At 49.2% G+C, this 14,774-nt stretch overlaps 2 protein-coding genes across 5 annotated transcripts in view; both read left to right on the plus strand.

The window, feature by feature from the left end:
* Positions 1–2,221: 2,221 nt before the first annotated feature.
* LOC130384461 (protein asteroid homolog 1-like) lies at positions 2,222–7,444 on the plus strand. 2 transcript variants are annotated; one of them, XM_056592656.1, is made up of 4 exons: positions 2,222–3,521; positions 5,783–5,987; positions 6,194–6,338; positions 6,786–7,444. In XM_056592656.1, exons 1-4 carry the CDS (start codon positions 2,289–2,291, stop codon positions 7,141–7,143), a joined length of 1,941 nt encoding a protein of 646 aa, XP_056448631.1. In that variant the 5' UTR covers positions 2,222–2,288; the 3' UTR covers positions 7,144–7,444. The 2 variants fall into 2 exon arrangements, with proteins under 2 accessions (XP_056448631.1, XP_056448632.1); XM_056592657.1 differs by having other exon boundaries at positions 6,772–6,855.
* Positions 7,445–12,057: 4,613 nt separating this feature from the next.
* The window catches only part of LOC130384463 (protein asteroid homolog 1-like), a 39,389-nt gene continuing 36,672 nt past the window's right edge, over positions 12,058–14,774 (plus strand). Inside the window, exons 1-2 of one of the 3 annotated variants that reach the window (XR_008895875.1) lie at positions 12,058–13,422; positions 14,450–14,655. Coding sequence is in view for 2 of the 3 variants with exons in the window: in XM_056592662.1 (XP_056448637.1) it covers positions 12,148–13,422; positions 13,811–13,822 (1,287 nt within the window). In the remaining variant the exon portion in view is untranslated. Of the gene's footprint in view, positions 13,423–13,810; positions 14,115–14,449; positions 14,656–14,774 lie in introns of those variants that run through there. The other 2 variants (XM_056592662.1, XM_056592661.1) reach the window with 2 other exon arrangements.

The following is a 14,774-nucleotide window of genomic DNA, read 5'->3' on the forward strand; positions in this document are numbered from 1 at the left end:
CCTGAGGCCCAGCTGAGGGCCAGCATGGAGCACCTTCACCTCAACACCCAGGATGAGGGGGGGGAGGAGGAGGAGGAGGAGGAGGAGGAGGAGGAGGAGGAGCTGGGCGGGGCTGAAGGCCTGGTTCAGGGCTCTGATAAGCCTAGGGTGACGGTTGGAAGACGCTACAGAACCAAAGACCGGAAGGACCGGTCCAGAAACCCAGAACTGGGGAGGAAGCAGGAGAGGGAGGGGTGGGGATGAGCAGGAAGGGGGGCGTTCAAGACGTGGGTGCAATAGGGGAGCTGTTAGACCAGGGTGTTTCCTCGTGCACTTACCAGTGAACTACAAATCGAGTATTTATCGTCTTGTTTTTATATTATACCCTTTTTTATTGTCTGTTCAGAGGATTTAATTTAAAGTTATATGCATTAAATATTAGAATCATGTGTTACCCATTGGTGAAACTTTAAAATGCAACGTGTTTAGTTGAATGCGTCTTTAGTGAGGGCTATTGTTGGCTAGTTAGTAATTCGCCTATTGTGTATAAATTCCTACCTAGCGATGGCTCTATAGAGGAATGCTGCTGCCCGACCATCTCCTGAGCTATGCTACTCTACATTTCACTTTCATTTTCGACGTCGGGACATTCCTTGCCGGCATCATTGTTGTAAAACTTGTCAAACTGACTTGTGACTTACCCTGAACAAGTGAGGAATTCTAACCTACCCTGAAAACGTTGGCGTATGAATCAGGGGCGATTTCTCTTTAAAACTGAAAGATCAGCCTACCCTAAATTTTCTGAAAATGAAAGGGTCAAATATACTGTATACTGTTGTGTTAAAATTTCATTGACTAAAAATGTGTTAGAACACGTCCATCTCGAAGACGAGTTTGTTCAGAATCAGCTGCTTATCGCAGGTCAACTGAGTAGATTTCCTTTTCATACTTTCCCGTAGCGTCACTGTGCATTTGCCTGTTGAAGCTCAGCGTCCATCGACTTCAATGGGGCTGCATAGAACAGCCTTTTTTGGTGTCTAAAGACGACGGTCATTGGATAATGCTGCGATTATGTCCCTCCCACGGACACTCAGAGTCTCTGGGGGTGAATGGAGCAGTTGGCTGGCCTGGACGCTGGCCTTCTGCGTGATGATTGGAGGGTCTGCGAAAGACTTGAGTTGCCGTTTGATTGACAGCGATTTTGAACTATAAGACGTCTCTGGAGCACTCTTTGGTCCTCAGACCCCTTGTGGGAATTTCCCTCTGTTTAATATCATTTTGGTAGTTGGCAATCACTTTGATTCAGGGAGCTTGAGGTCTGAACTTCAAATCCTGTATTCAAATCAGGACTTGCAGGGTGACAGGGGGAAGCTGTGTTATTTCTTAGTGTTCCTTAAAGTCATGGAGTTGGACAGTGCAATGCCTCAGCTTTACAACCTGTTCTAATTAATGGCAACAATTGGAGCTACATCTGCAGGTTTAGAAAAGAGCTTCTCCTGTTTAAAGCGGCTCTAGTCCTACACCAGTAACACATTCAAGGCCGTTCAAGGCGCCTAGCTCTGCTGGCCATTGAGAGGACCATGGTATAGTCACTGGAAAAGACAGCTAGTTCGTATGACAGGGTCACAGAGCATTTCCTTGAAAAGGAACAGAGAGCAGAATTTACCTATAAATAATTTGCAATTCATATGATGTGGGCCGAAAATGAGCTTCCCCTCTTTGAAAGACCAGCAGGCGCCACTGGTATGAATCTATTCATACAGCCTCTCAACCACAATGCGTGACTTGACCATTTAATGATATATCTTGCCAAAATACATTTCAACATAATCTAAAATGTATTTCTAAGATGTAAATTAATACAATTACTATGCACAATTACAATCTGATTTGTAAAGTGTGTGTGTGTGTGGGGGGGGCGGGCTCTGAGTTTATGAGTGTCCAGGGGCCCCTGAAGGGGTCCGGCCGTACCATGAAGAAGTCTGACCAACGGGATTCATTCCCTAATATAGGCCCACTGTGTAGGGCTACTGATAGTGTACACTCACACACATCAGTACAGTAGGCTATACGCTTTCTGCTGCATTGCTTCAAGGGACCAGGAAGCAATGCAGAGTTGATGGAGTTGTTGATATGAAATCTCCAGAAGCGAACTTACAGAGAACTCAGGAGCCACTCCCAGTGCGGGTATGTGTTTGTGTTGGTTGATAAAGGAGCTGGGATCCTATCTGTGTGAGTCCAGTCGCCCCAGAAGTCAGAACGTATCCAGTCATTGAAAGGTGAAGTTAGAACCTGACCTGTCAGTCACAATGGGGGTGAAGGGCTTGTCGTCGCTGCTGAAGGACTACAGCCAGATCTACCAGGACATCCACTTCAGGGACAGCAAGCTGCTGGTGGACGGCACTAACCTGGCCTACGACATGTATGACATGGCCAACCTGGACCAGAACCACGGCGGGGAGTACCTGGCATACAAGGTCCAGATCCAAGCTCTCTTCAAGGCTCTGATCGACTGTGAAATCAAAGCATACGTTGTGATTGACGGAGGCTCGGGCACAAGTGACATCAAATTGGACACCAGGATGGCCCGTCAAAGAGCCCGTCTGGAGAAGATCCCTGCTGCTCTGAAGGGCAAAAAAATGGGCATCTTTCCCCCCTCTATCATGTCAGTTTTTGAACAGACGCTGAACGACATGAAGGTGCCGCTGGTCAAGTGCTTCGGAGAGGCTGACGGCCAGCTGGCTGCCCTGGCCAAAGAGTGGTCCTTCCCGGTGCTGTCCGGAGACACCGACTTCTTCATCTATGCCCTACCGAAGGGGGTTCTGCCCCTGCATAACTTCCAGTGGGACTCAGTTAAAAGAACTGAGGCCAGTAGCTACATCCCCTGCAAGCTATACACCACGTCCAGCTTCTGCACCTTCTTCAACATCAACGACCAGCTGCTGCCCGTCTTCGCCTCGTTGGCCTGGAACAACTACGTCAACCTCAAAGATGAGTCAACAAGATGTACCAGAGGCAGTGCACCGGGAAGACCTACAATGCCCCAAAGGGCCTCCCGCCTGGAGGGTCTCCTGAGTTGGCTGGGAGCCAGGAATGACCGGACGACAGAAGACACCTTGACAGCAGCGATGGCCGACATGAGTCAACAGGCGCGGAGGGAGGTGCAGAAGTCCATGCTGGAGTACCGTCTCCCCAGCTCCTCTCTGTTGGGGTACTTCCTTGAGGGCACTGTTCCGCCGCTGCCTGCTGAGTTGAGCTGGGTCCCTGAGTGGGTCTGTGCGTCCCTGACCAGAGGAGGCCTTGGAGCTGACATATTGATGCACAGACGGAAGATTCTGCGGATCCAGGTGGAGAGCAGCAACCTAAAGAGCTCCAACCTCACCTCGAAGCCCATCCGGCAGATGTTGTACGGGGTGTTGCTGGCCCAGGGGGGGGGTGAGGTGGAGGAGGTGGACAGAGTCGGTCTTGAGCCCAACAGGGTCAAGGTGCAACCACTGGTCCAAGGAGCCGCTCAGAGGCTGAGGCTGGACTCTCTACCCCAGGTAGGCCTCCCTGTCCAACTCCTCACTCTAACCGATACTGACAACTTGTTTGAGCACTTGGTGTAATGATGATTTAATGAACCCTATTTAAAGAAATGCTGTGAGTTTTTTCCCCCATTGTGGGGAAGGCTGCTGGCTCCCCCACAAGACAGACGGATAGAACCAGCAGGCTCCGTGAACACTCATGCAAACCAGTTTCAATAAGCAGAGGACAGGTGTGTCCCAACCAGTGTTGGTAATAACGCCGTTTAAAATAACGGCGTTACGTAACGCCGTTATTTTTTCAGTAACGGGTAATCTAACTAATTACTATTTCCGTCGTTACAACGCCGTTACCGTTACTGTACGAAAAATGAAGTGCGTTACTATGAATTGATTGAATAAACTGCGTAATCCGAACGCACCCCTGGCTCCACACAAACTGGTAGTGAGGGTTAACAACGAGATAAGCGATTATGATTGGCTAAGGCAGAGTCATGTTTCATGGTAGCCAATCGGAGCCAGTGTTTTTACACACAAGCCAGGACACGCGCGCCACACACACGCAAACGCACACACCAAACCGATGTGATGAAGCAGCAGAAATGGCGAGTCCGGAGCAATCCGATGAAAAGTTGGCATTTTCTGTAGTATCTGGCAGATGTTCCACAGCCTTTGCAACCAAGCAAATTGAAATCCAGGCCCAATCCACACTAACCCGGGTAAATGTAAAAACGCACATCCGCAATGAAAATGATCCCGTCCACACTATCGTTTTCATATCGTTTTCGGAATGTTTTGCATCCACGTTCCAAACTGAAATTATTTTGATAAACAGTTGTTGTCATGGTTACGTAACTCCGCCACGCCTCTCGGTTTAGATTACAGGCGCGCGATCAGATGATATTGACAGTTGATCAGCTGGTTAATCATTTTCGACCCGGTCTTGTCCAGAAACGCCGCTCCAAGTACGGTTTGAACCATAGACATCTTATAGATAGACGGAGCATTGGCTGCTGGGACGCGAGAAATACGGCCGCCATCTTGGAGTGGTCAACCGGGAGCAGCAACAGCAGCAGAAACAGGATGCCGGGCTGTTGTTCAGCGTATTCCTGCTCAAATCGGCGGACAATCCATAATAGGAATCGGGGGATTACTTTTCACAAGCAAGATTTAACATGACCGTACTATTGGTATAATTAGTATTGAATAATAAAACACGCCAAACCATGTGGCCTTTATCATAGCTACACATATGACAAAAAACCGCATGAAAATCAGTGGTATTCAGTGAGGTATGATTAATTAAATGCGCTGACAGTTCATTGCTCCAGCCAAACGGATTACACTGAGTGGAGCGGATGACCACTCCAAGATGGCGGCCCCGCGTCTCATCAGCGCCAGTAGGCGGTAGCATTCGATGCTCCGTCTATCATATAAGATGTCTATGGTTTGAACTGTCGTCTTTCGGTTTTTTTACCATCACTTAAGAACATTAAGTACAAGGCTCGCCTCCGGCGTTGGAGCACCGAATATGTTTGAGACAATATGTCGAGTTGTTTCTGGAGATAAATTAGTACAATGTACAGAGAGATCCTCATTTGCATTTCACCTGCCATTTTTTTGATGAGCTGCTCGGTCTCGAGCGCAAGCTTGTGGCAGTGTCATGGCAGTGTCATGGCAACCGAACATCATCGTTTCTGAAAGCCTCCGTCTGTCCACACTACAACGCGAACCCAGCGTTTTCACATTTATCCACCTCAGCGATAGTTTTCGAAAGCATCGTTTTCAGTCTCAGAACACTCTGTTTTAGTGTGGACGGAAGGACTAAACGGATGAATATTGATGCTTTTGTAGATTTACCCGGGTTCGTGTGGACGGGGCCTCAGTTGGAAGCATATCAGGGCCTTGAATGGGCAGTTCAACCATTTAACACATTAAGGCCAAGTGACAACCGCTCAGAAAAATCCAAATTCTTTCACATATAGCATCTTTCATTTTTTTTACAGTAACGCAAATAGTTACTTTCCCTGGTAACTAGTTACTTTTATTGTAGAGTAAAAGTTACTAACTCAGTTACTTCTTGGAACATGTAGTGAGTAACTATAACTAATGTATTTTTTAAAGAAACGTTCCCAACACTGGTCCCAACAACGTTCACTCAGCAGGGCAGCAGGGAGCCCTGTCAGACAATGACAATAGCATTGTTTAACCTGTAGAGGGAGCCAGTGGAGCTCTTGGTTCTCCTTTAAATGGACATGGGGTTTGTTCCCACTTCCCAGGCAGACCGCGCTGTGAGGCTGCAGGTGTGTCTGGAGACGCTGGGCGTGGAGGAAGAGACGATGGAGGGAGTTCCGGCTCACCTGCGCCTCCCAGTGGCTGTGACCCGCTACTGGCTGAGGAGGGCCAGCCCTGAGCCGACGCTCCTCAAAGCTCTGCTGATGGTCATGGTCCAAGGAGAACTGATGAGGCAAAATGGGACAGCAGGTAGGTAGCACATGATGTGATTTTATTCTGCCTCACTCATTCGCCTACTGACTCCACCCTACCTGTGTGTTTGTTTGTTTGTTTGTTTGTTTGTTTGTTTGTTTGTTTGTTTGTTTGTTTGTTTGTTTGTGTGTGTGTGTGTGTGTGTGTGTGTGTGTGTGTGTGTGTGTGTGTGTGTGTGTGTGTGTGCGTGTGCGTGTGTGAAGGCTGGCAGGGATATACCAACCACCACTCTCAGCCTCTGGATGGTGTCGTGGCTCACAGCCTCAACCAATGGCAGGCCTGCCTGAAGGACGCCTCCCAGCTCAACCTGCTGCTCTGCAAGCCCCTCCCTGAACCCCACTTCGCCTGGTGAGACACCCAGACAGTACTGTTTCCATAGCAACACCATCACCCAGACAGTACTGTTTCCATAGTAACAGCATCACCCAGTCAGTGCTGTTTTCATAGCAACACCATCACCCAGACAGTACTGTTTCCATAGCAACACATCAACCAGCAGTAGTGTTTCCATCGTAACACCATCTCCCAGACAGTACTGATATGGCAAAACCATCACCTAGTCAGTACTGATTTCATAGCAAAACCATAACTAGTCATTACTGTATCCATATTTAAACCAGCATATAAAGTCTGAAGTAACTTTAAATAAAAGGACAACATAACAACACTGATATCTTAACAGTGATATACTGAGGACTTTTAAAGTATGACGTAAAGGGTTGAGGGAGGGGCGGTCAAGAGAATGTAGTTTTAAGATAAGACAGTGCTTCATTGATCCCAGACGGGTTGGTCCAGGTTGTACCAGGGCAGGCTGGTGCACCGGCGGCAGAAGCAGCTCCAGGAGAGGGAGCCAGAGGACATCGTACAGGACGACCAGTTCAAGAGACTGTACAGGAGGCTCCTGGGAGCAGTGACCCAGCCAGAGAGGAGAGCTGGGGGGCCTGAGGCCCAGCTGAGGGCCAGCATGGAGCACCTTCACCTCAACACCCAGGATGAGGAGGAGGAGGAGGAGCTGGGCGGGGCTGCAGGCCTGGATCAGGGCTCTGATAGGCCTAGGGTGACGGTTAGAACACGCTACAGAACCAAAGACAGGAAGGACCGGTCCAGAAACCCAGAGCTGTGGAGGAAGCAGGAGAGGGAGGGGTGGTTGTGAGCAGGTAGGGGCGGTGTTCCAGGGGTGGGGGCAATAGGGCAGCTGTTAGATCAGGGTGTCGCCTCACTGTGCACTTTGAATCTTGGTGTGTTGGCGTATCCTGAGCTATGCTTCTCGACATTTCACTTTCATTTCACGATGTCGGGACATTCCTGGCGGGCGTCATTGTTGTAAAACTTGTCAAATGCGTGAGGAACTCCAGCCTACCCTGAAAACGTTGGCGTATGAATATATTCTATAAAGCTTCTTAAGAACAATGTGCGACTCTGTGGGGAAGACCTTTGACTACTTAATGATATATCTTGCCAAAATACATTTCAACATAATATGAAATGTTTTTCTAAGATGTAATTTAATAAAATTACTATTTTATTTTTTAAATTACAATCTGATTTGTAAAGTGTGTGTGTGTGTGGGGGGGGTGGGGGGGTCTCTGAGTTTAGGAGTATCCTGGAGTATCCTGGGGCCCCTGAAGGGGTCCGGCCGTGCCATGAAGAAGTCCGACCAACGGGATTCATTCCCTGATATAGGCCCACTGGGTAGGGCTGCTGATACTGTGCAGTACAGTACAGTAGGCTACACGCTTTCTGCTACATTGCTACATGGGACCCGGAAGTAACATTTAGTTGATGCAGTTGATGATATGATACCGTGGAAATGTCCAGAAGCGAAACATACAGAGAACTGAGGAGCGACTCCCAGTGCGGGTGTTTGCATGTGTGTATTTGCATGTGTTTGCATGTGTGTATTTGCATGTGTTTGCATGTGTTTGTGTTATTGTACAGAGGAGCAGGGATCCTCTCTGGGTGAGTCCAGTCACCATAGAAGTTAGAACGTATCCAGTCGCCATAGTTGAAGTTAAAGCTCAGTCACCATGGGGGTAAAGGGCTTATCTTCACTGCTGGAGGACAACAGAAGGATCTCCCCGGACATCCACTTCATGGACAGCAAGCTGGTGGTGGATGGAATCAACCTGATCTACTTGCTCTACTTCTCGTCCAACCTGGACCAGAACCAGGGCGGGGAGTACCTGGTCTTCCAGGCGGAGGTCCAGGCTTTCTTCAAGACTCTGTTTGACTGTGGAATCAAACCGTACGTGGTGATGGACGGAGGCTCAGGGACCAGTGACATCAGACTGGAAACCCTCATGGACCGGGCCAGAGGGAAGGTCCAGAAGACCCATGACGCCGCTCTGACGGGCGAGATGATGGGCATCCTCCCCCCCCTCACCAAGCTGGTGTTCCAGCAGATGCTGAACGACCTGAAGGTGCCGCTGGTCATGTGCTTCGGAGAGGTCGACGGCCAGCTGGCTGTCCTGGCCAAAGAGTGGCGCTGCCCGGTTCTGTCCAGAGACACTGAATTCTACATCTTTGACCTTCCTGGGGGTCTTCTGCACCTGGATTACTTCCAATGCGCCACATGAAAGCAACGCCTCGCATTCCCCGTTCGTCAGCTACCAAAGAGAGGAACGTCTGCACCTCAATAGCTAACCACAACATGTTTTTTTCGGTTTGCCATATTCTTGCTCCAGAGGTTACATCATCATCAGGGGCAACCTAGGGCACTCATTCATTTTTGTTCACGTGTAAAGGGCAGCCAATCAGGCACTTTCTCTCATTTTCACCACCATAGAGGGCACTTTAGCACACTTTTTCAACCATGGGGGCACCAGACGGGCAGAAGGGCACTAGAAGGGCACCAGACGGGCAGAAGAGCACTAGAAGGGCACTATAAGGGCACTATAAGGACCAGACGAGCAGAAGGGCACAATCAGGGCACTAGAATGGTACTAGAAGGGCACTGGAAGGGCAAATGAAGGGCACTAGAAGGACCAGAGGGGCAGAAGGGCACTATCAGGGTACTAGAAGGGCACCAGATGGGCAGAAGGGCACTTGAAGGACCAGACGGGCAGAAGGGGACTATCAGGGCACTAGAAGGACCAGACGGGCAGAAGGGCACTATCAGGGTACTAAACGGGGCACTAGAAGGGCACCAGACGGGCAGAAGGGGACTATCAGGGTACTAAAGGGGGCACTAAAAGGGCACCAGACGGGCAGAAGGGGACTATCAGGGTACTAAAGGGGGTACTAAAAGGGCACCAGACGGGCAGAAGGGGACTATCAGGGTACTAAAGGGGGCACTAAAAGGGCACCAGACAGGCAGAAGGGGACTATAAGGGCACTCATTAAGGCACGTCATTGAATTTTCTTGTTCTAGAGGGCATATCATCATAATTTATTGTATGAAGGAGCACCCTAGAGGGCACCTAATCATGTTTCGCACGTGAAAAGGGCAGCCAATAAGGAATTTCCTCTTGTTTTTGACACTCTTGAAGGGCACTTTAGCACGATTTTTCAACCATTGAGCCACGATGGGGGGTGGTCGCCCCCCCTGCCCCCCCCCTGAGTCCCCCACACAAACACATACGAATGAATCCCGTCGGTCAGACTTCTTCAAGATACGGCCGGACCCTCGGCACTCCTAAACTCAGAGCCCGGGGGTATGACCCATCAAAGGGAAGCACAAGAGGGACGGCCACAGGAAAAAGGACAGGGGGGGCAAGTCATGTGGCAAGAGCAGGATGTGTGATAGCCCCAAATGGTCATCAGACTGGGTCCATGACAGTCATTACAAATTAATGTTAGCAATATAGTTACATTCACATTCAGGGCATTTAGCAGAGGCTTTTATCCAAAGCGACTTACAAGTAGTATGTTTGACAGAAGAAACAGAGCATTGGTTGTTTCTTCATCATTCCTGTTATCTTCTTACGTAAAATCTTCAGTTTATCTAACTGAATGGCTAGTAATATTTTTTTCCATAATTATTGTTGTTATAATATATATTATATGGTTCCATACTGACTTCTTTACAAGGCATTACTCATTCAAATAATAGTCAGAGTTATTCCAACACAGAAGCAACTACTTTTTAAACATTTATTTTGCAATGAATGTATTTACATTCAATTGATTTTATGAAAAATCTATAAAAACATAGAACTGCATTTCATTCAGTTCACCGTTGATTTTGGAAAACTGGGGTTCAGAGGAACGAGGTTCGAATGTTCTCGTCACACTGAGTAGGAATAACCATAATTGACCACCTCAACTGCATCTCGACCGGTCAAGTTTCCCTCCTGTGTGATTACTGCTCCCTCCCCTAATGTGTTCCAGCTGTTACTCGTTGCATGCCCTGTGTTTAGTATTTAAGCCCTTGTCTTTCCTTCGTTCCTTGTCGGATCATTTTAGTTTGTGGTGAGTTGTGTCCTGTGTGTTACCTATGTTACCCGCATCACCCGTGTTCTCGGTGTTCCTTGCCTTTTAGTTAATAAATCATCCTTTTACCTGAACTGTCTGCGATTGGGTCCTACCTGCCTGCCTGCCACCCGCTAACCGTGACATGTTATTTGCTAAACAGGACATGGACTATCTGTTTAAATGCTGTTTAGAGCCTGACCTAAAGTCGTTTCCATGGTCTAATGGACAGCTGTAAATCCAGAAAGGCTAGCCCCTTATTCACATTTAAACACTTAGAAAAATGACCACGAATAAGGAGCTGGCCTTCAGCACATCCAAATAACAGCATGTTGCTTCAATAGAGGAGGCTGCAGTCTCAGGACCGCAGTTCGAGGTCTGCGGTCCTGACAGGAGCCCTGGCTGTGGAGCAGCCTGGAGGGAGGGGTTATCCTCTCAAGTCTAGGCTACAAGAACCAACAAACCCGCTAATTCGTATGCCTCGTTTCCTGCGAGCGGTTCGTACTGTTCATTGCGGTACAGTGCGGCTCTGTTCGGTTATATTGGCGTTTCTGAAGCGTGGCCGGGCGGGAGGCCTGGATCAGGGCTTGGTTAGGCCTAGGGTGTCGGTAAGAACACGCTACGGAACCAAAGACAGGAAGGACCGGTCCAGAAACCCAGAGCTGGGGAGGGACCAGGAGAGGGAGGGGTGGTTGTGAGCAGGAAGGGGAGGAGTTCCAGGGGTGGGGGCAATAGGGGAGCTGTTAGAACACGGTGACGCCGCGCTGTCACTTTGAATATTGGTGTTTTCGTCAACGTACTTTCATCAATGGAGTATTTATGGTCTTGTTTTTATGTTATATCCTTTTTTATTGTCTGTCGTGAGGATTTAGTATGGATGGGATTTTGGTGAAAGTTATATCCACTAAATATTGGAAGCGCGGAGGAACGCTTTGCACTCAGGGGCCAGTTGTCACGCGGCCTGAGTCACCGTAAGGTCGTGTAGGCTAGGTTGTAATTCTCCTATTGTGTATGAATACTGATGGAACGATGGCTCTATGGAGGAATGCTGCTGCCCGAACGTCTCCTGAACAATGCTTTTCATCTTCGACGGCGGGACATTCCTGGCGGGCGTCATTGATGTAAAACTTGAAACACGTGAGGAACTCTGACCTACCCTTAAAATGTTAGCGGATGATTATATTTTATAAAGCCTCCTAACAACAATGTGCGATTGAGTGGGGAAGGGATTTGACTATTAAATGATATATTTTATAATCGTATAAACCTAAAATGTATTTGTAAATGTCTATCAATAAAAATACTATTTACAATGACGATATGATTAGTAAAGTGTGTGTGTGTGGGGAGGGGGGGGGCTGGGGGGGATCTGAGTTTAGGAGTGTCCAGGGGCCCCTGAAGGGGTCCGGCCATACCATGAAGTAGTCTGACCGACAGGATCCATTCCCTAATATAGGCCCACTGTACAGGGCTACTGATACTGTACGCTCACACACATCGGTACAGTAAGCTATAGGTTTTCTGCTGCATTGTTTCATGGGACCAGGTATGGGGTTGATGATGTGATTCTTTTAATTATCCAGAAGCGAAACCTACAGAGAACTGAGGAGCCACTCCCACTGGTGGCATGTGTTTGTGTTGGTGTATAAAGGAGCTGGTATCCTCTCTGGGTGAGTCCTGTAACCATAGAAGTTAGAGCGTATCCAGTCACCCTTGACATTGGAAGTGAGAGCTTGATCCAGTCACTATGGGGATACAGGGCTTGTGGTCGCTGCTGGAGGACCGGAGCCACATCTACCAGGACATTCGCTTCAGGGACAGCAAGCTGCTGGTGGACGGCACTAACCTGGCCTTCTACCTGTACGACAGGTCCAACCTGGACCAGAACCGTGGCGGGGAGTACCTGGCCTATCAGGTCCAGGTCCAGGCTCTCTTCACGGCTCTAGGTGACTGTGGAATCAAACCGTACGTGGTGATGGACGGAGGCACGGGCGCCAGTGACATCAGACTTAACATCAGAGAGGACCGTCAAAGACGCCTTCTCCGGATTGCCCAGGGCGCCGCTCTGAAGGGCAGGAGGGCGGGCATCCTCCCCCCCTTTACCACGACAGTGTTCGAACAGACGCTGAACGACATGAAGGTGCCGCTGGTCAGGTGCTTCGGAGAGGCCGACGGCCAGCTGGCTGCTCTGGCCAGAGAGTGGAGCTGCCCGGTGCTGTCCGGAGACACTGACTTCTACATCTACGACCTTCCAGAGGGGGTTCTGCCACTCAAACACTTCCTGTGGGACTCATGGGAGACGAGACAGAACAGTAGTTACATCCCCTGCAAGCGATACACCACGGCCAGCTTCTGCACCTTCTTCAACATCGACCCCCAGCTCCTGCCCTTCTTCGCCTCACTAGCCGGGAACGACCACGACTGCCTCAGAAAAATTCCCTGGGCCCGATTCCTTCCAGCGGACTGCCCCAGGAAAAGGATAAAGGTCCCCCGCCTGGAGGGCCTCCTGAGTTGGCTGGGAGCCAGGACAGACCAGACGGCAGAAGACATCTTGACAGCAGCGATGGATATACCCCACCTGAGTCAACAGGTCGAGACGGAGGTGCAGACGGAGGTGCAGACGGAGGTGCAGAAGGAGGTGCAGACGGCCATGCTGGAGTACCGGCTCCCCAGCTCCTCTCTGCGGGGGTTCTTCAGTGAGGGGACCGCACCGTCGCTGCCCGCTGAGATGTTGAGCTGGGCCCCTGAGTGGGTCCGTGCGTGCCTGGCCAGAGGAGACCTGGGAGCTGACGTATTTGTGCACAGGCGGAAGATTCTCCGCATCCAGGTGGAGCACTTCGATCTACAGAGCTCCAACCTCACCTCGCGGCCTCTCAGACAGGTGTTGTACGGGCTGCTGCTGGGCCAAGGGGGGGGTGAGGTGCTGGAGGTGGACCGGGTCGGTCTGGAGCTCGTCAGTGTCAAGGTGCGACCGCTGGTCCAAGGAACCGCTCAGACACTGAGGCTGGACTCTCTGCCCCAGGTAGGCCTACCCACTCATTCAGCTGGATGATGGATGGAGCATAGCTGGAGCATAGATGTGTAATAGATTGATACAAATCATACTATATGGGCTTTAGGACACTGGCATATGCCTAGTTAGCTCTGCACAAAGAAAAGGGCTAGGCTAAGGCTATGCTAGTGCCAGGCTAAATCAAGACATTCACAACCATGATAAGATATAGAAGATGTCTGCATCTTAAAGAGGGGTTATGGATACATACCAGAGAGTATATTTTCAAACAACTGTCTCGTGTGTCATAGCAAAACGTCATTCATATCAAATCCGTCCAACTCCTCACTGTAACCGATACTGTCAACTTATTTCAGCACTACCTTGGAGTAATTCATATTTTTGTTTTATTACTTAGTTTCGGGATTAGAAAGAGAAAAACACACTTTCAACTACGACTGCAAATAGTTCCAAAAGGTATTCAGAGCCCTGCGACCGCCCAAGGCCAGCCATCGCCCTTGTCCAACAATTGGCAGCAACACGTCTGTGGGGGGCAGTGACATTAGTGTCCCAAAGAGATTCTGAGTGAGTCCTAGTCATTGGTAAAGAGCCAATTCCGTTTATATTTATGTGTGACCAGTTTCTGCACCAAACCTTTTGGAGACCTCAGTTACAGGGATCCATACATATCTGAACATTTTAAAAACTGTTTTGCAATCAGGGTCTGAGCTATAAGCCTTTAAATTAAAAAAATAATATCCAGTACAAATACAATAGGTATCCACAGATACTCTGAATACCTAATTACCCCAATTTAAATCCTTCCCATTGTGGAGAAGGCTGCTGGCTCCCCTGCAAGATAGACTGGTAGAACCAGACTAGCAGGCTCCATAAACATCCAGTCACTTCTGTTTCAATAAGCAGAGGACGGGTGTATCTCATCAACGTATCAGCAGGGGAGCAGGTAGCAAGTTATGAGTTTAACGTATAGAAGGAGTCATTGAATGCATGTTTAATAATCCTTAAATTGGACATGTGGTTTGTTCCCACTTCCCAGGCAGACCCCGCTGTGAGGCTGCGGGTGTGTCTGGAGACGCTGGGCGTGGAGAGAGACGCTGGAGGGAGTTCCGGCTCACCTGCGCCTCCCAGTGGCTGTGACCTGCTACTGGTGGAGGAGGGCCAGCCCTGAACTGACGCTCCTCAAAGCTCTGCTGATAGTCATGGTCCAAGGAGAACTGAACCGACAGACAGGAGGGACAACAGGTAGGTAGCACTTGTTGTATTTCAAGTAAAGTCCCTTCCGCACTCACTCATTACTGTCATGAGCTAGCTTATAGTTCAGACACAAAAGGGGAGACCACACAGAAGGTTAACTGAAGAAA

This window comes from Gadus chalcogrammus, chromosome 6 (genome assembly GCF_026213295.1).
Source record: "Gadus chalcogrammus isolate NIFS_2021 chromosome 6, NIFS_Gcha_1.0, whole genome shotgun sequence".
NCBI classification, from domain to species: Eukaryota; Metazoa; Chordata; class Actinopteri; order Gadiformes; family Gadidae; genus Gadus; species Gadus chalcogrammus.

Bases quoted from the DNA above. Each gene is read 5' to 3' on its own strand.
- LOC130384461 (XM_056592656.1), top strand. From the start codon at position 2,289: ATGGGGGTGAAGGGCTTGTCGTCGCTGCTGAAGGACTACAGCCAGATC. The intron at 5,988-6,193 runs GTAGGTAGCACA...GCGTGTGTGAAG, and splicing joins GAGGCAAAATGGGACAGCAG to GCTGGCAGGGATATACCAAC. The intron at 6,339-6,785 runs GTGAGACACCCA...GGGTTGGTCCAG, and splicing joins CCTGAACCCCACTTCGCCTG to GTTGTACCAGGGCAGGCTGG.